The sequence below is a fragment of the Drosophila sechellia genome, chromosome X (genome assembly GCF_004382195.2).
Source record: "Drosophila sechellia strain sech25 chromosome X, ASM438219v1, whole genome shotgun sequence".
In the NCBI taxonomy this organism is placed as follows: Eukaryota; Metazoa; Arthropoda; class Insecta; order Diptera; family Drosophilidae; genus Drosophila; species Drosophila sechellia.
The window spans coordinates 6,175,080-6,199,727 of record NC_045954.1 but is presented as its reverse complement, the minus strand read 5'-3'; the positions used below and the strand labels follow the sequence as shown (position 1 = coordinate 6,199,727).

Here is a 24,648-nt window from a genome sequence, read left to right as displayed (position 1 = left end):
GAGATGAAAAACGAGCATATTCAGATTTATTCAGTCGTTGTTAAATCCGATATTTCCGCACTGCTGAGTGTATTAGCTTAGTCGCTGATTGCTTTTCGGTTTTTGAGAGCAGCCCGCAGTTGCTTTGTGCTTAGTTTGTTATTAAATAAAGGCTTAGTTGAGTGGTTTTTTTATGTGTCCATATGTGAAAACGAAAGCACACACATGCACAAGCACCCAAACCAAAACATTCACATTCACATTCACACTAACACTCACACTTTCGCACGCCCGCAAAAGAGACCACCAGCCCATTGTCATATTAAATCATACAATTGGTCAGATGCCCCAAAGCTAGTAACATAAAAAAAAATATAAATTTCCCTTTTTTTTGTAGCCACATGCTGACACATTTCGCCATTCACTTTTCACGCTCACCCACACAAAGAGCGCTTTTGATTTCGCTACTTTCGTGTGCGTGTGTGTGTGTGACTGTGCCAGATGCGCGAAAAATTTGCATGCCTACACAGAGAGAAATATCCATGTGTGTAAAAGGATCAAAAACAGAAAGTTACACTTTTTGAAACTTTTGAGATTGAACTATAAAGTAAAACTTAATTATATTTTACTTTTAGGGCATAAGGTTGTTATTTAATTCTATTTTAAAATACAGCGATTTTCGTTCAGTGTAGTGTCCCCTCTTGAATCCTCTTCTCTTTTTTCGCTCATCGCATTTTTGTTCGGTTCCTTTCCCTATTTTTTGGTGGCTTTGCTGCTTTATAGACTTTTCGATTTGGTTTAGCATGTGTGCGTAAGCGTCTGTTACGGTGTGTGTGTGTTTGTGTGTGTGTGTGTTTGTGTGTGTGTGCGTTCCTGTTTGTCTATTTTGTCGTCCGTGTCGGTTTTAGTTGCCAATAGGTGGCTTAGCTAAATTTGCATTTATTGTTAAAATGTTTCATTTCATTTCATTTATTTGCCTAACACACAAAAAAAAAAAACAACACGGCAAAACTGAAATCCATGCGAAAATTGGACACGTGTTTGTATGCGTGTGTGTGTATGGGTGTGTGTGTGGTTCGGTCTATTGGTTTTTTGGCTTTGGATTATGACAAAAATGTTGGGGACAAGTGTGTAAGGTGGCGTGCGGAGTTGGGCGGTTGAGTGTTTGCACTTTTGACTTTTCCCATGCAACATTTTTCGGGATTCGACAGTTTGGGTTTTGTAGGTGAGTGATTGGAGTGGATTTGCCTTTGTTGAATACTTTTATTTAATGCGGTACAGTCCCGTCTGGTCAGCAAAGTCATTCCATACGGAATGTACTTTTATTTCATTTGTGGGGGCAAAAAAACAACAACACAGGTTTGCGGTGCGCTGATAAACGATTATATTATTTTGTGGCCAGCAATGATTGGTTTTGTATTTAATAACGTAAGGTGTTATAAATGGGGATTTAACGCAGTTTTTTTTTTAGTTAAATTATTTATTGTGATGTCGGTTAAGGTAGCATTTAATTTATTTAATTTGACGGTATTTTAATTGGCTATTGTTTACTTAAGTTCCGAACATTTTTTGTTACAGCTGTGCTTGTTGTTGTTTCTCCCATACCCAAACCAGCCAAATACTTGTTTTTTTCCGCAGTTGTGCTTTTCCTTTGAGGCTGCTCTTTCCTTTCTTTCTTTTTCCTTCCCTTCCGTTCTTCGCCCCCTTGCTTTGCTTTCTTTTTGCAGCTCAAAATCAATGTGTCCAATTAGGTTCTCAGTTTTCGGGTTACCTTCCAGTCGAGTGAAGCCTTCCCACCAAAAGCCCCGAATATCCTGTAACCTGTTGTAGCATAACTCAATTTCGGCTTAAACAACAAACCGAATCGAATCGAAACGAAACGAATACCAAATGAACTGGAAACGGAACCAAAGTGCAATTATATTCCCTAGCCCCCTCCACTCTGGAAAAAAATAAAAACGGCCAAAAGGAAGGGAGAGGAAACTGCGTCAACACGTGACTGACAGGCCAGAAATAAACAAAATGTAGCTCCGCTTTGTGCCAAATCCCACAGCATACTTTTTGGGGCTTTCCCCGGATGCCCAATGCCCGATGCTCGATGGTCGATGGCCGGTGTTCGGGTGCATTCTGAAAGTCTTTTTCCATTGCATTTTCATTCATCGCTCGTAATTGTGGTGTAAAAACGAGGCATCAAAGGAGCCGCCCAGCTATGTGGAGAACTGAAAGGCAAATGGCAATAACTGTCATTTCCTGGCGACCTACTAAATTCGCCTCAGCTCTCGAAGCTCTCAAATGAAAATTGCTGACCTCTGCCGGGCCAGACCAAAAACAAAAAAAAAAACAAAAAAAAAAAAAAAAGTGAAAGGAAAGGAAAAGCAAAAGCAAAAGGATGAAAGGGGTGGAGGGAGCCGAAAAGGATATGCCTCCTCGCGTCACGTCCTCCGCCTCACACATGTGCAACAATTGAAATGGTCTTCGTGTGGAGGCAATGCATAATTTGTTATCTAAATTCAGGTTGTCTATCGGAATGCTCGCAATGCCATACTGATTAAATTTACCCCCCCCCTTTACATGCACACATAAACGCGCACTCACACACCCACACACACACACACACACAGTCGCACACAGACAGGACTTCCATTGAAAATAAAAACCCCCAGCTGCTTAACACGTTTCATGGCATTGAATGAAGAACGTGCTGGGTACATATGCGAATCGTTCGCAGCCAGATGTACGCGAGTAGCAACCGAAACTGTCCGTGCCAGTCCCATTCGCATTTTCTGGCTCTAAGGCCTCCGTCTTCCCACCTCCGTTTCCTCCAACTGCAGGATACATTACACAGTGGTCCTGGATTAAATTAGGCAAGTGTTTAGCAGATCTCAGGCTCTTCAATTGGGAAATTACAGGCGGACTTGGTGTGTTGCAAAAATGAAAAGCTTGTGCTTCGGCATTTTTGATAAAGTATTTATGGTTGCATACTTTTGGACACTTTGTCCAGGGATTATGCATTGCAAGTGATTAAATGATTTTAAAATTCATTTATCTGCTCTACAGCTCACACTTAAATGGCATTTGGATAGCAGCTATTAAATTTTGAAGCGAATATTGTCCGAAGTTCATTAGTTGCATTTGTAATGCATCTAACCATTTCGGTTGCGGTTTCCCTCCGGGGTTTCCACTGCAGTTTGTCTCACGGTGCGGCTTCCGTTTGGGTTTTTGGTTTCGGGGCCGCCGATTCCCTTTTCCATTTGCCCATCTCCCATCTCCCTCGCGCGCCATTTGCTGTCCCTGTCTCGGTTTCGGTTTCCTCACTGGGCCATGTACTTTCAAGTGGCGTCTGGATGTGGCAGGAAAACGACTCGGTTCTCAGTGCTCAGTGCTCAGCTTGTTTATGCATTTCCAGCGGGCCCAAAGAAGCAACAGTCGCCGAAGGACCCCGCCCACTTGTTTGCCCCTTTTGCCCACTTTTCCTTCTTTCGATTTTTCTCACTTTCGTGTTGTTTTTGCCTTTGTTGGCTTTTGCTTTCTGCCCAACCACGTAATTCATTCGCTCTCGATGATGCAAAAGATTACCAAGTTGTTGGCATGTGGCAGCGGCCAAAGGAGGAATATAAACTCAGCTCTATGCTTGTGGGTCATTATGCAGGCCCCAACCGCATCCGTATATTCGCACATCCGCTTATCCGCATACCCGAATATCCGCAGCCGTGTCCGCTTTTTGGTGGCCGCAAACCGTCAACAACGAGTCCAGCGGGCTGACAGCTCCAGGCCCAGTTTTTATATCCCTTTTCATATTATTTGTATTTTATTCTCGCTGCTCTCGGCTTGGGTTGAGTATCCATGTCTGCGCCTGGGACTTGGGCACCCCAAAAGATTTATTTATTGCGGTTTTTAAACTCCTCACGGAGTGAGTGAGTGCCGAAGATGTCGTAGAAGTCTGAAGACTGAATGCGTGACTGGGGTATTGGCAATCAAATCGGGCACGATTCCATCGCACTTCGTTTATCCGAAATGCTTGACTGCGGCATCACGCTCCGCACTCGATAAATGAGTTGGGTATTCTCCGATGCCAGCTACCTATAATTTATTGAAAGTGCATTCCAATTGATTTGGGTTCGATCAGGTATTCTTATCGCGGTAGCAGATTCCTTAATTTACGATTCCTACCCCAAGTTGAAGCACAGCCTTACCAAAAATTTATAAACTACGCAAAAAATCGTACAAAATATTTATTGGCTCTTAAAAATAGTTTTTACGGCGCTTTATGACAATATTCGGCCAAATTATGATAAAAAAACGCTCTGAAAAATTGATTTTTTTTTCAAAACTCACTTTCTTAATTTTTTCTTAAAAAATAATCCGTTTTTTGGTCATAAGATTTGATGTAAGAGTCCAAATCTAGATTGTCATATCTCGTTAAACTCGTAATTGGATTTCAAATCGCATAGGACTTTCACCTGAAAGTTTTTGATTTTTTGAAGTTTTTGCAAATTTTGATGACCTTACTGCTAATTGGCAGCCCAAAACTCCTATTCCTTTAACCATGTGACCATTTTAAAACGAAGAAAAATTCCAATTTTACATGTATATTTATTTTGCCAACTAAAAAGATTAAACTTCAACTTTGAGTGGCGTCTAGCATTTCGTGGTCAGCTTTTGGCTATTGACTCCAACTAATTGAAGGACATTATATCCTGAGACTCAGTCTCAGTATCATTGTGTGGCGAAATACTTGAAACTTGTTAGTTTCCTTTTTTTATTCTTTTATTTTTATATTTTTTGGGGGCGTGGAGGGGGAAAAGGGAAAACATTTGTGCGGGATTCTCGAGTGAAATGTTCTTTGGTGCTTGCTGTATCGCTGGCCTTGTGCCAATCAGTGTTTGCCTTCGTCAGTGCCACTTGTGGCAGTTGCACACATCTGCCCCTTTGCCATCGCCCGCTTTCTCCGCCCACTTTCACCACCCCCTCCCTGGAATCGTACTCGTACTAGTACTGGTACATTTTTGTAAGTGCATCAAAATTCTTAGCATAAGACGTGGACTTGTATCTCGGCTTGTGTTTTCCTTTTTGATTTAGTTTTTATTTTCCCAGCTTCTTTTCTCACTGCACGTTGTTTTACTTTCTTTGCTTTCTTTACATTTTTCATGATTCTCTGTGCTCAGCATTTCTACATTTTTTTTTTATTTTATTTTATTTTTTTTTTTGCTAGTTTTAGCCACCACCTACCTCCCCCTGCTTTGTTTTGTTTGTAGTATTTTCTAGTTTTCCCACATTCTCTTTCCTATATATAGTATATGTAATTTTTTTTTTTGATGCTTGTTTGTAGTATTTTCTGGAATTTCACTTGGTGAACTGGTCTGGCGTCTATTTCTTTCTTGCCACATTTTCATGTCGTTCTCTGTTTGGTTTTTATGTTTTGCACAACAAATTTTATGTTGGCTCGGACGTCTTGATCCAAAATACCGCCCATCAGCCCCTTAACCCTCGAGTGCCGCTACGTGTGCCCTAGAAAAGTGCACAGAAAATTCTTCATTTGCGAGGCTTTCAATTGAATTTCGAGCTCGTATTTTTTTTTTAACGCACACTGTGCCCAAGTTTTGTCAGCAAACAAATTCAAATCAAAAGTAGAAAATATATATTTATTGATTTAAACTTAATAAAGTTCATAGGTAAAAGGAAATGTCAAATTTAGTTGCTTGAATATATATTTTATGTGTGAAATCATTTTTGCTTCCATCATTTTTTTTTCTCAGTGCCAGTCATGTGTGTGTGTGTGTGTGTGTGACCGGGCATTCAATCATTGCGAGACTCAACATGACGAAAGGATGGAGGACAAATGGCGGGGGGTAATGGGGAGCGGGTTGTGTGGCAGCTATCTAACTGATTTTCCCAGTACTCGTGCTGCTGCCCCTACATATTTTCTTTTTTTTTCCAATTTATTTGCTTGCTCCACAAAATCACCAACTAAGCAATAACAACAAGAGGCGAACCCCTTTAGACGTGACTCTACGTTTCACTTTGCAGTGAAATTGTTTTTTCATTTTCATTTCCAGCTCCATCACCCCCACGGACACTAATGGGTTAACTCGAGTTGGTTACAATCTAACCCAAGGGCCCCTCAAGTGGGTTAAGCCTAAGCATTTGTCGGACACCCCCACCCCTCTCCAGCTCCACCTCCACCTCCACCCCTTTAACCCGTAGTGTCTGTGCGTTTGGGGGGCTCAAGTTCAGCAAATTGTGAGGATTTTTGTGAGTTATTGTTTGAATCCATTTGTGCGGATGCTAGGATTCGGATTCGGATTTGGATGTGAATGTGGATGTGGATGTGGTCAGCGGGGGCCGGTAATAGAATTAGGCAACTTCAGGCCGACAGCTTGGGGATAATCAATTTGATAGTTTCGTGCCCACCTTTGATACCCCTCGATTTGGTATTAGGCATTAGGAATTCCCATGTGTTTCCACAGTGATGTGGGGAATATGGGTGCCTACGATTCGGGGACAAAGGCTGTGCATTTTTCGACGAGTGTTTGGCCTTTTTGTGGGTTGTAACTAACGTATTGTATACGCAGGCCATTGTTCGAAATAATAAACAACTCTAATTGCAGCAATGTACGCTTTTTGTCTGGAGTTGGTAGCACAAAAAAGGCGCATTTATACTTATGAAGTTGAAAAAGTTACAATAATTGTTTATGTTCGCTGAGAACATGCATAAGTAAAATGCAGGAAGAAAAAATTAAAGTAATTATGTTTTATTAACATAATCAAAGTTTTTTTGTGGTACATGGAATATTTGTTTTAATAGTTATTTAACAGCTGTAATTATGTATATATGTATATCTATTAAATTTATTATATAATTAGTGATAGTTCCTCTTTAAATTGCCAGCTGCACTTGATTTAATTATTATTTGTTGTTTCCATTCCATTCTTATATAGTTATCTCCTGGTTCCTGTGACATTTATGATCTTTTCGTGTCTGTTTTGCACAGAATCACATTTGTTTTTATATACTAACTTCATTTTTTCCGCAACCCGATTTTGTGTTGTTGTTGTTTTTTTTGTTGGAGCCCGGGGCTTTATGGCTTCCACGGAATTTTTTGGTCTTTGGCTTAACTTTTGTTTTCTGGTTCTTTATGACTCGTTGACCGCCCCAAACCGCCCCGCTGATCAGTTTTGACCCACATCATCCCCCCCCCCCCCCCTGCTCGGTTGTCCAGACATTTCGCCATCGCTCTCTGTACATTTCATTTGCAATTTACTTTTTGCCCTCCGGCCAAGTTTCCAACGTCGGTGGTTTTTCCCGCACACAGCTCGTCATCAATCTACTGCCCTCCGCATCCGCATCCGCATTCGCATCCACATCGCCCGCCGCCGTATCCTCCGAATCCGAATCCGCCTCGGTATTCTGTATACTCCTCCGCCAGCGATCTCTCCATGGTTTCGCCTTTGGCCGTGCTCCAGTTTTTGTGCCATTTCCCAATTGCTTTCTGTGCGGTTTTGGCCATCCATTGTTGTTGCTCCATTCAGGAGAGGATGTGCTGGAGGAGGAACTGGATGCTTTTACGAAATCCTAGGCGTGATTTGCCGTTTAATTGTGCAGCAAGTTGCCAAAAACGCAATGAGTGAGAGAAATGGATATTTGGATATGTGACCCCTTTGGCCATCCTTTTCACCCTGCCATAATGGTTGCTCTCCTTTTGGCTTTCAATTTTTTGGACGAACGGCTAGTCAGCTTAGACACGAGAATCGTTTTTGGCGGCATCCGTGATGTGATGCGATGTGATGTCCTCCCCTTCCGCCGAATCCTGCCCACTTCCATCGTAATGACTCTTTTATCGGCACTTGCAGAAAAATTTTGTGCCATTAATTGGCGAGAGGAAAAATGGGAGAGTAACTCTGGTTTTTAGCTGAAAATATCAATCAACTATTGCTATTAATTGCACACAGGTTCCATATTTCAAAGAAACTATTAAAAGCTAGTTTAGAACGACTAATTATCTGGCAAGGCTAAACTATACGAACTAAATGGAATGGCAGCAAAGCAAGCACAAAAACACTATTAATAATTAAAACATTATCTAACGGAGATCATAAGATTTCCCATTCTGTGGATGCCCTTCTTTTTTTTGCCAGTGACCTGTCATCAATAAGGCAACAAACTTACAAACGGCAAAAGGACCGACTTGAACAAGACAGACACTGGTTTGCACTTTAACAAAAAGAAAAAAAAAAAAGGGGGAAAAGCGGGGAGTGGTCTGTATCAAATGGAGCGGTAGAAAGGATGCGATGGAAAGGGAAAAGGATGCGATCTATGGTCGCTCCATTTGATTCACCTCGTGCCTTCGTTGGGACGTGCGCAAATCAGTTGCAGGAAAATCTATCAAAATTCCGCAAATAACTGCACAAATAACTGCACGTGTGTGTGTGTGTCCTGTCGCATGTCCTGGAAAGTTACTTCGTTTCAATCATATTGGTTGTACACACACACACATCTCGATGTCTTCTCGACCACCATACAGCCCTTATCCTCGCCATCTTAAAAGCATTTATCTTCGCCGCGGCACATATCTCGTTTTCCCTGTCCCTTCATCTGGAGTCCTTGCCAGGACTCCGAGCAGGACCTGGACACTTGGTTGGCTTCTCTTGGTTGGGCGCTGCTCTTGCATTTGATTAAGTGCTGGACGTCGTGTTTGGTGAGGCAGCCGGAGAAGCATCACCATCACCAGGAGCTGAACATGTGAACTTTCTCATTTGAGCTAATGATCCGTGTAATCTGCTTCAGTTTTCCCCGCTTTGCCCCACTTTCATTGAACTCTGCGTACACGGAGAGAAACCCATTGCAAACTAATTACTGAGATACTAATTAAAGTGTTACTTATGCGAGTATGTATGTATACAATTATATGCCTTTGGAAATACTTTTTACCAGTTAATTTAATTATTTTGAGTGTTGCTTTTTTTGCTCTTAAACTTTTTATGTATTTTAATCAATTAAACATTATTTTTCGCGTGTATGTAAAATTGAATGCTCGATGCCTGCTGGGAAAAGCTTTGCATAATTGGCATAAGTTTGCACTTAAGTCAGCCTCAAAGGTAACAACACACACACACACGAGGTAAAACACACACAGTCACACACACACTCTCACATGTAATGCGTGCATACAAGAGTGTTTCTCCCCACCTGTCCTCCAATCCATCCGCCATCGATGTTGCGTTCTTCTCACGGTAGATTTAACACACGACGAAGCGTTCAATAAATGTCAGCAATTAAAAGGGCAAAATAAATGTTGCACCGCCTTTAGGTGAATGTGCGTAGGTGTGTGTGCCAGAGTGGGCGTGAGAGAGGGGGTGTGGTTAAGCTGGCAAATGGCGTGGATAACAGGTGTAATATTTAAATGCCAAGATGGCCGGGAATCGAAGCATAGCCCAAATGGGCACAAATAGGCACAAGAGCGAATCTAGATATTTGTTTCAAAGGAAAATCGAAAAGCAACACAAGCTTTTTGAATGAAAAGAAGTAAATTCTTGCTAGTTTATTGAAGAAATAAGTTCTTGGAATAATAGTTCCCAGAAAGATAGATATACCAAATCCATAGGCATAACATTTATTGATAGAATTATAAAGCCTAACAAGTAATTATTATAAAATAACAACCAATAGTTTGTGCCAAAAATAATGCAAACAAATTGTTTTTCCATTCTTTGAATGAGTCAATATTTAACTGGCATAAATTTGGGCAGCTAAATAATGGCGATTTAATCCCAAAAACAGCATGAACTGCACGAAGTAAACAAATGTTAAGGCTAGGTGTAATAAAATAACACATTTTAGCGTTAAACGAATTATTTGCAAATGTGCAATGAATATGTTTAATGAAAAAAAATATATAATTAGACTGCTCATAAAGACTCATATATTTGCGCTAATTTTTGGTGCAAAACACTTTAAGTGCATAAATCGGACACACACATGTTGGAGATGGATTCTGTTCGCTGTGAAGGACGAAGGACAGCATTGTTTTGGTCTGTGGTCTTGATGCCTTTCACATGATTGATGATATGGCCCCATTCGCCAGGAACTGCGCAAATTGGCAGGATAATCGTGTCGTAGCTGGCTGTGGAATGCAGATTGGCATTTGGCAATGCGAAAAGCCGAAAATACTGTCGCATTAGGCTTGAGGTGAACCAAAAGTATTTCCATTCCCAATTGCATGTGCATGTCCTTGTGATTTTGCTTCGGCTTTTGCTCTTGCTTTTGACTGCCATGCTCCAGATATCAATTTCAATTGTGGGGTCAAAGAGAATTGATATGCAGATGCAATTACCAATTACCTCGCTTGATTTGCCAGATGCGTGTAGTTATTTCAACGGGCCAGACACTGAGCGAAAATTTGTGTTACTACAGTTGCTAAATGAACGAAAATTTGCTAACGAAATTTGCAAGCATTTTGTAGTTCACTCTTGCTTTTTGGGCAAATGTTTGAAAACAAGAGAAAACTATTTATTAGACAACCCATTCATTGTTTATTTGTACCTCTTGTAAGAACGAAAACAGAGAAATTAATTAAGAACAATTAGGTTGCCTTGCTGCTGCTGCCGTTCAGTTTCCTCATTTTCAAATGCTAGAAGTGTTTTGTTTTTCCCTGTGCCACCCACAACACATACAATTTGTGTCTTACTTATCGCAGGACAGTATCTGGTCTCCCGAACAAGATTGAATGACAGGATATATGCCACAAACATGTGCGGCGACAGCAATTGAACATGTTTCATTAAATTCAGCCCGCTTTTTGGGGCGGAGTGAAACGTGCTGCGATGTCTTCACCTAATTAGCATTGAGGGCGGGTCGCCAAAAATGCAAGCCAAGCCATGGCCAAAAACAGGCCGTACACTGAAACTGGAAGTGGTAGTGGTAGTGGTTCCTAATTGAAGTGCCCACAGGATTGGGAGGCGGGCAGGCCAGAAATCTGCACAAAAGGGATGGCACGTGCTAACCGGAGTGCGAATCGCTGTCGTATCAAGTCGGCAAGTTTTTGTGCTTGGGTGGCGCAATCTTTAATTTAAATGCCAACCATCTTCACGTCTATCAGATTATTTGCGACAAACATGGCGGATATGAATATATGTGTGTGTGTGTGTGCATAAATGCGGATGTGTGTAAGTGTGTGGAGTGTGATTAGCAGGATAATGAGCATGTTTCACCCGCTGACCCTGAAAACTGATCTTTCGACTGGGTTTTTGTAATTTCATATTTTTAAGAGAATATTTATTAGAATTGCGCATCCTTATTATGCAATGGTTAAATGATATGTAATTAGGTAAGCACCTAGTTTGGCACTATGTCAAATATTCAGAACTAGCTTATCGCCAGTGAAGTTTATATAGAAGGTACAATATACTATATATATATATGGTTGTGCATGCGGTTTGCCGGGATATTACATTTCCTTGTGCTAACCTGAAGCTGTTGACTCAATTACACGGCGTTTGCCGTGCAATTTGCGCTCCAAAACAGTCACATCGCAATTTTCATTTTCATTTTGGCCAGGTTTTCATGAAAATATTTTGCATTTGCAGCATCCGGCGCGACAGGCTGTCTCATTTCCACATCCACGCTCGCATTCAGCCAACTCTGAGGACCCAAAAGGAGAAAATAAGGGGAGTGAAAAAGAAAAAACAACAAGCGACAGGCTCGTAAAAGGGCGCTGTACAGCAATAAGAACATTTTATGACGGTCACATAATAAGATCGAAAAGGCCCCGCCCACTGTCGCACAAACCGGAGGCGCAGAGGAGGATGCAAATTACGTGGCACATGAAGCGTCAAAGCGTTTGATTTGATTGTCAGCGGCAGAAGTGCGAGAAGTGAAGTGAAGTGAAGGGAAGCGAATCGTTTACCGACCAAGTTTACACCTCCAACGGACCGACTGGCACCGATTGATTGATTGATTGACAGATTGGCCAGGACTCGGAGGTTAGAGGTCAGTGGCAGAGGCAGAGGCAGCAGCAACAGCACAATGAACAAGAAGTCGCCACTGCCGTTGGCGGCATTTCTCGGCGGCGACGGCAGCGGAAACTGTGCCGCCAGCGGCAGCAGCAACGTTGCAGCAACTGCAGCATCGGCGGCTGCGAACGGTTCCGGCGGACGTGGCGGTCGCCAGTCGTCGACGGGCGGCTCGTCGAGCGGCGGCGGGGGATCCAAGTCGGAGAAGCAGGCGGCACGGGAGGCGGGCGGGGGCGGCGTAGGCAGTCTATGCGGTTGCCAAAAGGCGCCCAAGTCGCACTGCATATCAGCAACAGGTAAGCAACAAAGTTACATAAGTCCACTACTACTATGCTAAAAAGAAAGTATGCTACACTGTGTGAAAATACACAGGGCGTATGAGTAATAAAATGCAATATTACTCATTCGCCGCGTTGTACGGCAAGCTTCGTGTTTTTCTTTTTTTTTTTGTAGCGACATATTCCGAAAATGATTTATATTACCATTTTAAAATTGCTTCATTAAAAATATTTATTGACAACATGTTCATGTTGCTGCAAGCGAAGTGTGTACGCAGCATAAATATTAGTACTCATCATACGCCGTGTTGCCCTGTTCAATTATTTGAAATACAGCAGTTGGCATAGTTTTCAAGCATCACAAAAAGTGATTTAATACAGCTGTTGAAATTTTATCTAAATTGAATTATGAGTGTTTTACTCTGCCAAAAATGCAGTGTGAGTTGCATTTAATGACACTTTTGTTCGCGACAGGCGTGCTTTTGTTGGTGCTGCTCTACACCGCCATGGGTTCCATTGTGTTCGTGACGCTCGAGGGCGAATTGGAGGATGGTGGCGCCCTGGAAACCGCTGTGGCCGCCTCCAAGCCATATCCCCGCACCGAATTGGCCAACGCCGAGATACGATCCAGGTGAATTATATTACTTTCTCGCTTGATCTTTCAGTTTCTATACATACACTGTGTACTTTACTTACGCCCACAGAACTGTGGATCGTTTGTGGTCAATAACGGAGGACCTGAACATATTGTACAAGGAGAACTGGACGCGACTCGCCGCGCAGGAGGTGCAGCTGTTTCAGGTGAGCATACCCGAAACGCAACAACATTTTGGCCAGTTTCGGGACACTAATTGAGCATCTTCTTGGCGCCTTTCTTTTCAGGACACTTTGCTGCGGGCGGTGCGACAGTCGAAGGTTTATCCCCCCGGCGGAATCCAGTTGAATGCGCCCACACACAAATGGACCTACGCCTCGGCCTTTCTCTACTCCCTGACATTAATTACGACGATAGGTGAGTGAGAAGTGCCTTTCGCAAGCAGCCCACATTGCCACCCTGGACGCATCGCTCATACGCGCCCCGTGTGCGCCACTAGTAGCCCTACTACACCTCTTGCAACCTCTTCCCATTTCCTTTGTTCGGCGCTCCTTCGATTCTCTGGGCAATTTATTAGCCCGGGCATCTGACGTTTGCCATCCGAGCATGCCAAGTGCATGAACCCCGTCACGTGTGCGTGTGTGCGTGATACGTTGAGTGACCGCCCCGGACCAGAGATGTCCGCTCCACTGGCCATTCGCCATTTGCCATTTGCCACTTGCCACCCATTTACCTCCCACTTGCCAACCAACCGACCGCCCAACGAACGGCTGCTGTTTTTAATTAACAAACTGTCAACTGACAGCATCGATTCCGATCGCTCGGCCTCCTGGCCACACACATTTTTCCCCCCCTTTTTTTTCGTTCAATTTACCAATGCGCTTGCCTGGCTTTTCTTTTTTTTTGCTGTCTGATTTCAATTAGTTATAAGTAACCCGGAGGCTAAGCAGTCGAGAGTCCTTTTGCTCCCTGCACCGTTGTTAAGATGCAATCCCATCGCTTTTTAACATGCCGAGCACCCAGGCAGCACTTGTGATAAAAAAAAAAAGTTCGCATGTAAATTGAATTGTTAAGAGCCCAAATATTAATTGGAAAAATAATTTGAAACGGCCAGCAAGAGGCGGCTGCCTGGCCAACACTTTCATTTCCGGCCATCGTAATTTGTTTATTTTCAAATTTTCATCGAAAAAATAAGTTTACATATATGACAGACCAATTTGAAGCTTCGCTTAATGTTTTTCTTGAATTTGTAGTAATAACATTTGATGTTATATATAAAAAAAGAAACAGCAGGCTGGGCATGGTATTTAAATTATTTTTGTGCACTTTATTTTGCTGTAAAGTGGAGGCTTTAAAATGGCAGGCCCACTTTTGCGCAGATCTTAAGGATATTGGTCACGTACGCCTGCTTTCCCCACGGAGGGTATCAACTGTCGAATTTGTCTTGGCATATTCAATTCACTGGGCAGCAAAAAGCTCAAAAATTTAAAAAAAAAAATAATAAAATCAGCATGTTTCGACTATAGGATGAACAAAAAAAAAAAATACAAATGAAAATGGGTGACGCAGGATATTTGGCGTGTGGTTGGTTGGCTGCCAGCGCAAAAGAGCTCACAATAAACGCGCTGTTAAATCAATCGAATTTGTAGCAATCACCAGCAGAAACACATACACCACACACACCGCACACCTCCCCCGCTTAATGTGAATTGAGTTTGAAATCAAAACTCAATTTCGGACAGCCGCCGGAGGGAAAAGGGAAACATCGGAAAGGAGGGTACGGAAATGTTGAAGGAGTGCTGTCCCGCCGCCGGGAAAGCTATCAAAAATCTGTCTAAATATCGCCAGCCATAGTTGTACAAACGCTGCCAGTCACGACTGTATGGCGGGTGTCATTGAAATTATTTTGACATCGTAAAGATATAGGTAAAGGGGGAAGACCAGAATATCAGGGGGTAGCACTCAATGCCGAATGCGGAGTAGACAAGCAGGGCAACCTGCGGTTGGCAGTTGGGTAAACCAAACAACAGCGCCAGAAATACGGCAGCAATACAGGAGGATAGTGAGCCACAAAGGTTTGGGATTCCATTCCATCCACTCCGCAGGATCGGCATCGGGGAAGGGCTAGTTGCACGTCCTCCGTTCAGTCCACCACCCCTCCGAAATGTATCCGTTCGGATTCCCCCGAAAATGTATGTAATTAAAGTGCTTGATGGAAATGCTTTTTCGCATTTGACAGTTTGGCCATGTATCTGCTAAAAAGTGCGGTTGGGGTTCATTAATTTACCTATTAATTTATCAGACTTTCGATGTTCGGTTTGGTTTGATGCGCTTGAAATTTCAAAGCGAAAAGATGCAATATTTTGCCCTTTCCCCATTTATGTTTTGCCAAACTACAAAGTGCTTGGGTTCGATTTGATGGAATTGCAATTACTTACATATGCGCCGTATTTGAAATATCTGTCAGTTGCCATGCTAAACGAGACAACTTGGCCTGAATGGCCTGGCACATCAATCAATTATGAAACAATTTGTCCCCAAATTGCTAAGTGGGAAGTTTCGATTGTTTTCGGCTAATGTGTTTTCTATAAATAAGCCAAGTGTCTCCGCCCAGTGCCAACAAAGTGGAGAGTAAAGCGGTGGGGATAAATGTGAAAGTCTCGAAATCGGTAAATCTGAAAATCTGAAAATCCCAGCCAGACCATCAAGTCACCTTGGAGTGGGGCCAAAAAGTTTTGCCGGGGAATTGGGGTTGCGGCTCGAAGCGTTCGACAAAACGATCGTCATGAGATTAAGTCGGCAGAGACAACAAGACCATTATGCAAAATTCCCCTCGATTATCTGTTAAAGCCCTGCCAGGACACTTGGCTCATTATTCAATAAAGAAGATATTTGGCCCGGGCTTACACACACACTCGAATGTCTGTCATGGCTGCTAAATGTTCGGTATACGGATATTTAGGTACTTGATTATAGCCATTGCACTATTTTTGATGTGCGCACTGGCCCACCTGTCTCCACCTGATGTCCTTCAATTAAAATCCACCGAAAATTGGCAAATTCTTGTGGTTGTCTGTATGCGTGTGCGTATGTTTGTGCTTAGCTCGTAAAACTAATTTCATTGCCTACTTTTGTGGGCTAATGGCGTGCTGAAAATCCCATCCGTTGATATACGACACTTACAACTCCAAATTTATGTCGATCTATTTGCATATCCTTCGATTTTCGCCTTATCGGTTGACACAATCCAGTCGTTAATTGTCTATTGCCAGGAATAATTAATACCATTCATACACGCCCCGTTCTGCGGTAATAAAATTAACACTTGCACTCATAAATATAAAACATGGAACCAATAAATACCACCGCACACAGTCCATTGAGTTGTGATTTATACGCTGGTTATTGTTTGTATGTCTGTATGTGTTTTGTTTTCGAAACACACGCATTCACACACATACACCCAATGCAGTTTTCTGACAGCTGCGATTCAATTTGGCCAACTGCAGTGAGCCACCGCAGAACCCACTTTTAGCCAACTAACTGCGGAAAAGTTGCTAGTTTTTTTTTTTTTTTTGTTCTGGGGCGTGGCATGTCATTAGGGCGGCGCTTTATTGTTAATTGGATTTGTCGCCGGTGCAGAATGAGAACTTAATTGAGTCGGAAGCGCACGGATGTGAACAGTGGTTGGTCAAAGAAGGAGCCATACATACTAAACTATATACATCCTGGAAAATGGCAATCACCGTGCTCCCTTTCCCCTCGGTCTTTTGCAATCGATAAGTGAATGCAAACTGGCTGGAACACACTCGATTGGCCCGCATAAATCTCTGGCAAATAAAGGGAAGCAACTACACGCCAAAAAAAGAAAAGAAAAAAGCACCCCAAGCCACCATGCACAACCCACTCTGACCTTCTTCGCGCTATTGACCTTCAACGCTGCCAGACCATAAACTATTACCATCCGTGAATGGCTTCGTCTGCCACTTCCGGTTGCCATTTTGAATTACAAATGGCTGTGCAATGCGGAGAAAGAACCGTTCGACTGAATCGCCATTTGTATTTTGTGCACCCGCCGCACCCGCACCCGCACCTATTTGCATGACCAGCATTGTGCTCTATTGGCCCCTATTAACTTTATTAAACACTCTTGCCCTGCATTATATTCACACGAAAAATGCCCCCTCACCCGCCACCCCGCAAACACTTTCGTTGCGCCATGATAGATAACACGTCCTCTGTTGTATTATTATTATTACATAATTTGTATGCCCGGAATTGTGTTTCGCCGGCCGAGTCGGCAACTATAGTATAATCATTTACCACACGTGCCACCGAAAAATCTATGGGCTCAGTGCTGTTAACTGTGTTGGCCAAAAATGGGGAAACTAATTTGGCAGTATTTTTCAGAGTCTCTTTCTAACTGCGCCTAATTAGTTTGTGCAGCTTAACAATCACTTGGTTGAAGGGGCTGCATCATAGAAACTAAAGCTTTTTTTAACACTTTTCACTGTTGTCATGCAAAATTATTTTGAAAACGAGTCAAATAACTGATAACATTAATAATTTTCAAAAAATAAGATGTCATAACGAGCATTTCATATTTGGACCATTATTTTTCTTGTTTTGGCCAAAAATACGAATTATTGATTCCCGGAAAATCAGAAAAACCACTTTTGTCAAAAATTCGATATTTACGATGGGTTTTTTCATCATAACTTGGCTAAAAATGGTCGTAAAGTGCAAAATGTAGTAGTTTTTTACAGCTCATTACCTATGCTAACAAACCCTTTCACTTTTAATTGGATTTAGAAAAATTAATTTTTGACCAAATTTTTGCATTTTTGATAAGGTATCAAATTTTTTTTAAGGTATAAAAATTTGCGAAAAATGGCAAAAAATTTGATTGTGAAAATTTGAATGCAAATCGTTCAAAAATCAAAATACGAGCTCAGCGAGGTATGACACTCCGAATTAGGATCATTTTTACCGTTTCTGTGCCTAAATTACTGGGCATCGAGGATTCTTTTCGACAAAATGAACTTGTGAACTAGTTCAGCCTAGATGTTGACAACACTGATTGGATTGTGGTGGGAAAGGACGAAAAAATATATTGCGCGGCAGTTTATTTTATTTTATTGCAACTCACAGCCTCATTTTTATGGCTAAGACATTGTTAGCGTGGGCGGAGGTTGTGTGGGTGTGCCAGTGTCAAATATAAAACAAATAATGTCAAACGCGACAGCGGCTACAACGACAAGAACAACAATATCGGTGAGGCAATCACAGATAAGTCAACATTCCGCTGACGAAGAAAAGTGGAGAAAGCAGCGGGGAAAGTGCGAGCAAAGTGGTGAGCTACGAAATAGCGAATAAATGAATGAACGAATGAATGGTTCCACGAATAAGTGCCAAACGCCTTTGCATGGGCCATACAATGTGGCTCTCACACGCACTCACACACATACAGATTAGGCATAAAACGCTGAGTGGCCTAATGCGAGTGCTAATGTGTGTGTGAGAGCTTACTGCCACATCACACCCCTCAAGCCAACCCCTTCCCTGCCGCCTTTATTCGGCCCTTGACATACTGCATACATTATTAAATGTCTTCCTGTTCAACAGCAGTTGCAACAACTACAACCATGACATGTGTCAAACGCTGAAACGTATACTACTCAATTTTTTAGCCCACCACCCCGTTGAAAAGCACCCGTTTCGCCCAGTTTTTCGGCTAGTTTTTCATGTCTAGCAAACGCTTACTGAGGCAATCAATCTCGCCAGTGGGGAAAATCTAGCGAAGCAGAGATTAAAGGAAAAAGATGGAAACTGAATGAGAAAGAGTTGAAAGCGAAACTGGAAAACTGAAAATATATGGGCGGCCATATAGGGGATGGGGCATTCTTAAACCCTGTAGACTGAGATCAAGACACGCGTTCGCAGCTCACAAGGCCCCATCAATGGCTCTTTGTATCTGTGGCTCTCTTGGGGATTTTGTCTTTTAATGCCGGATCCGGAAACGCACACACGCGCACACCACCCTCGCACCGGGGAACATGGTCCAATCAAGCGTAGCTCTCATTTCTGTGTGTAAATGTCGCCTATCAATGCTTAATAATGTCATAAAATCAAAAAGTCAGGCCATGCGAGGGTAGCACAACAATCGCGCGGATTTCTTACAAAATTACACGCGAAAAAAGAAGAGCCCATAAAAGAAACCGCAGTGTGAACATGCTAGAGTCATAGCGCCCTTTCTTGGATACTTTAGGATATTTTATGCAACGGCACAGTGTGACCATGCTGCCTAAACTTTGGCATAATTGGTTGTTTGAGGAATATTGTGATTTTACCCTTAAATATTTCGCGAATTTATATGCCAGTGCGATTAGACAGCAACTAAGTACGCCGAACAAATTACATATACACACATATGTGCATATGAAAACTGTCCCCATTTATTCTCAGTGTGTACATAGTACATATGCTCCATGGCTCAGCATATTTGGGTACGCTGGTGAGTGGGTATGGAACACATTTTTCAGGGCTTGTGTTCGAGGCACCGTCGCCGTTCGAGTGGCCACTCTCCATGCTCCTTGACCTTGCCCCTTCACCGCCCGCTGACCCCGCGCCCCACAAAGGCCTGAGGGTCAGCGGGGCTGAGACGGAGAACAGATTGCTTGAAAAGGGGAGTGAAATCGCAGAAAAAAACTGTGAAATGGGGGAAAATGTTGCTGCGTTAGCTGGAAAATATGCACGCCCCTACTTGCTGCTCAGTGGGTCCGGTATTGGCTTGAGTTCGCATTTTGTATTTTATGCATATTTTCTTCGAGTGTTCGGCATACAGAAAAAGCGTTATACAAGCATGTGAGATGGGTTGCATCCGTTATGTCAAGTGCTTGACAAATCGTTGCACACTGGTAAACAGTCAGCAGGATTTGAATGTTTTAAGTTTGTTGCTGGCATAATTGACATTTATTTTTGGATGAGCGTTCTGGGCTGCAGGCAAATTGATGAGAGTTCATGGCTGCGATATTAGATGTCATATACGTTTAAATGCATGTGAAAAACCACTATTTCCTTCATCTCTTTAATATTGTTATCATACTAATTGTCATTGCGTTTGACAATAAAGCATTGAAATTAAAAAGATGTTATCTTAATTGAAACTGTCGTTTCCACTTAACAGCAGTCTGGTTGCTTTATTTATTTAAATTATGTCCAAATAGTTTGCTATAATGAGATTATTTTGCAAAAAAATGTTTGGGTCTAGTTGGGTAATTGAAAGTCGTTCAATTTATATTCGGAATATGTTAAGTGCAATGCTGTAATCGATGCACACGGTCATAATCCGATTAGAAGGAATTTCGAAACTAATTACCAACTAAAAAGTGGTTTTAAACAATGTTTTCATTGCCAAGCATAATTATATTTCGATCGAATTAAAACACCTACGTTTTCTGTTCGAAAATCAGTGGAAAATGTGTCTCGATTCCATTTAAGCCAGCATTGATAAAATGTTACTACATTGTTTCAAATACATTGCCTTGCTTAAGGCATCCGTTTTAAGACTGCATTAGATGAACTAATCAAAGTAAGGGCTTCCATAAAAGCAAGCGTTGCATCTTTTCAACTATCAATAAACTTTTGGAATTTTGGTTTTTCTCGTTTTTGCTGTTGTATTTCATGGACGGGTAACAATGGCAAACAGTACAGTTTTGCCATATGAATTGTGACAAAATGCGAATGGCAGCGACTTCCTCTGTCCTCTTGCTCTCTTTTCGCCATTTCCCGTCTCTTTTGCTCCATCTATATCTCATTGTGTCTCTTTCCGCGAGCTATAACCTCACTTCACAACGCCCCCTCGGCCAATTTTCGCATTTTTATGCATGTTTTGACATGTTCAAGCATCGTTGGCGTCACTTCGCGATGTCAGGAATGCAACGTTTTATGGTCCATATACGTATGTTTGCGCATATACTATACGGTCATCCATGTACATACATATGTATATGCGAAGCATATATGTACATACATACATGCATATACATATAGAGATCTGATAGCACTGCATGCCGTTGGAGGGACATTTTGTCTGCGGCTGGCTGGCTTTTGTTTCCATTTCGCTCTCCGCATTTCACATTTCGCATTTGTTTAACAGTTAAATGGACAGCATCGACGTCGCTGCCGGCGTCGCGGCGTCTCGATAACAATTTTAATAGGCCATTTAATTTTTAATTAATTCTTCAAGCGCCAGTTGCCATGTCATAAAAATGTTTGCTGTCATGTTTGTCCAACGTCCCTCAGTCCTTCGTCCTACATCAACTGTCCTCTGTCCTTCGATTTTCATTTGCCATCAGCCAGCCATTGATGATGTTGTTTTTGGGGCGTTTAATGACATGTTTTTGTTTCATTTCGCCCTTGCCGGATGGCCCTGCATATCATTATTATTATTCCGATATTTCCTTCGCTGCCCTTTCCACGAAATATAGTCCGCAATTTGCTTTGTTTATTGAACATTTGTCTATTTGCGAAGATGAGGAGGGGCGCGCGCGTGTGTTTTTCTCTCGTAATTTCATTACTCAAAACTTGCTGACGCACACACACAAAGAAAATGCGTTCGTTCGCTTCATAAAGGCAAGCATTTGTCATTTTTGCCAACAGAATGTATTTAAAGAAAAATTAAGGTTCCTTTGAATTTTTTGGTTTGGTCACACTGAGCAATATGTATGGTCCTTTGTGCTTAAGCTGGTCACTCTATTTATAATGTAACCCTGGAAATACAGTAAATTTGGAATTTTTTAATACCCGTTACTCGAATATAGCATTCTCTCTTGTTTTATAATTGGAATCAGAGAACTGCAGCCCGCCACTGGCACTCTACGTCCACCCGATAAACACTCGGTACTCTAGGCGCCCCGTGTTTTTTGACACCCTACTTGCGGCAATACAAAATATTCGAGTGTTTTACCAACGTGGTGTTTTTGTTACGAGTAAAAAAACCACCCGAGGCCTGCTGCGCAAGAGCCGTTTGGGTGAGTGGACGCACAGTCAACGATCGGCCGCACGTAATTTTTTGTATGCGGGCTGCAGTTCTGGTCATTTTTTGTACGCCTAAAATTTGTATGGGTGGAAGCGTGACGGGTATAAGAAATGAAGGGTAAAAGAGAAATAATAATAAAAATATAATATAATATATATAATTAAAATAATATATAAAAATAAGATGAAGGGCATATTATACAACGTATTTGACAAAGTCTAGAGCCACGCCGAAAGAATAGTGTGTAAACGTATGAAGTGTAAAACGTATGGAGTTACGCATCTTGTCTTTGACTCGACTAACTACGAGACCACCCGAGTATTTTTAGAAACACCCGAGTATTTTTGGAAACACCCATGTGTTTAACGGTAAACCCATAAGTGTTTTTGTCACTCATCCCTTTTTAGGCAGTGTGTGATCGGCACCCGCGACGCAGAGCACCGTATTGATTCGGGTGCGCGCACAACGGGGTGTCTTGTCTGCCTGTTCAGATTTATACTGTGTGTTTGTAAGTACCCGCGATGTGCGTGGCGGGTAGCACCCGCACACAAAATTGTAGGGTGTGAGTCGAGTGGTAAAAAAGTGCCACCCTTGCAGTTCTCTGATTGGAATGCATTTAAAAAAAATTAGCATAAACAACAATAAACAGTTCACCATTTTATATTGTAAAGGCGAAAATCGTGTGTTACAAATGCTGTGAAAAACTTCGAACGGAGAGGGCAGTTGAGTTAGTTGTCAAGTCCAAATAGACCCTACAGTCAGTCAATCTCAGTTCGATTTCAAAAATATTATTAGCTGATTTTAAACAAAATAAGATTCTTGGTACGTATGAACACACAATGAACTGATCAATGTTATACATAAGTGCATCCCGTCCACAGACAACAAGGTGGAGAAATCGAAATCGAGAATGGGTTTAACAAGTTTACGTCCACCAAAACCAATCTCGTTTTCGCGTCCTAAGAAATGCCAACTCATGGACGAACCTCGAAAGATTGGACCTCTCCTCAGACAAGAGAAAGCTCTGCAACAAAGGCATTTAGGCGAGTTTCTTTCAATGACTGATGTGATTAATCAGTTACTCGATGGCACCATTCTCCAATGCCAGGATTATCGTTCACATTATTTCGAAAATCCGAAAACTAAATGCGAGCACAATGAGTTCTCCCCCCCAAAAATAGAGGAAAAGAACTAGAAAAATCTAAATAAAAAATAAATAAATATAATATATAATAATAAATATAAAAAAATAAATTAAAAAAAAAAAATGTTTCTTCTGCGTGTAATCTGTAATTAAAGCGAGACGGAGAATGTGAGGGGAGGAATCCACATTGCCCACTCAGCCATTGCTGCTTGACCTCGAGTCCAGTGGTGGGGCCACCTAACCTTCGACATTGTGCTCGTCGACCACCAGCCACCCAGCCACCCATCCCCCTTCAGCCCCTCCTCCAATGGGTATTGTTTGGTTTTATATTTGGAAATTTTTGTGACTCTCTTAATAGCTTTTTGTGAAAATTAATTTCTTAGCTATTAGAGGTTCTTGTCGTCTCCCCACACACCCCCACCCTCCCTTCTCTCTCCCCCAAAGCCCACACCCGCAACTCTGTCAGTGTAAGTGTGTGTGTGTCAGTGTGTATGTGTGTATGATGGAGAGTATTTTGTAATTACTTTATGCCCGAAAATTGCCGTAGTAAAATATTTCTCGCTGGCTTTTGGGTTGGATTTTACAGTCGCTTCGGGGCAGGGCAAAAAAAGGCCTTAGCGGAAATCAAAAGGGGAAGGGGGAATGGTTTTAAGAGGTCCCTTGCTAGCGGGGAAGGGGGAAGGGGGTAGGACGACACACGTTGACCCAGTCGCCTCCATGAAATCGCCCTTTTGTCGGCAACCGGCACTCAACTTTCACTAATGGAATCAAATGCCATGCCTAGCCACCGAAAGTAAACCAATTTAAGCAACCCAGATTCACTATGCATATGTACATACATATGGTGTGGTCAGGTATTTGTTAATTTAAGAGGACGACACAACTTTGTACTCTTTAGTTCATAAATCAGTGACGATTTTTTGCCATTAAAGCGACAGCTGAATTATTTGATCACTTCACTTCAATGCAACTATGTTTGTGCATATAAGTAACAACTTTAGTAAATTAAAATGCACATTTGTGAGAGGAGCAACACTTGAATGTGCCAGAAACATATGTCTACAGATCACGTTTCATGCCGGACACTAATGGAAATAATTTACCCCTTTGGCAGTTAAAAATTTGTGGCACTCGACAGTTTCGTTAACGAATGCCACGTGGCCAATGAGTTGTCCAAGTCGTCTGCCATAATAGCTAAATTTGCCCAAGAACAAGGCCCTAAAAACTGACCAACTGACCAATGTCAGACCCGGACGTGTGCACTAAATCCGTTCTTGGCCAACTGGCCCATTATCCACCCACCCATCTACCATCCATACACCAACGCCCATAGTCTCAATCTCCGGTCCCGGATTTCAATCCCCCAACATGGAAATCGTGTTACAGCTCCCCCGCTCTGGTTAAATGTGTATATGGCATGCAGTTTGGGGTAAACTTTTCCCGAAAATTGCCACGCATAATTGCCAGTTTTTACTGCCTGAAAAGCGATGGGTGGTTTTGTGACCACCCTTAACCCGTTAGAGAAATCTTCCAGCTAGTTGAAGAGGGTCGGGTGCGGGGGCGGTGTTGAAAAGGGGGCTTTATAGCCTGGTCGACATGTGTG

At 42.2% G+C, this 24,648-nt stretch overlaps 1 protein-coding gene across 1 annotated transcript in view; it reads left to right on the top strand.

Annotated features, from left to right (window-relative positions):
- LOC6612267 overlaps nucleotides 1–24,648 on the top strand; it is a 56,267-nt gene that overhangs the window by 26,266 nt on the left and 5,353 nt on the right. The window contains 4 exon segments of the mRNA XM_002036741.2: nucleotides 11,563–12,284; nucleotides 12,741–12,897; nucleotides 12,971–13,067; nucleotides 13,149–13,278. Coding sequence (XP_002036777.2) covers nucleotides 12,002–12,284; nucleotides 12,741–12,897; nucleotides 12,971–13,067; nucleotides 13,149–13,278 — 667 coding nt within the window. The 5' untranslated portion in view covers nucleotides 11,563–12,001.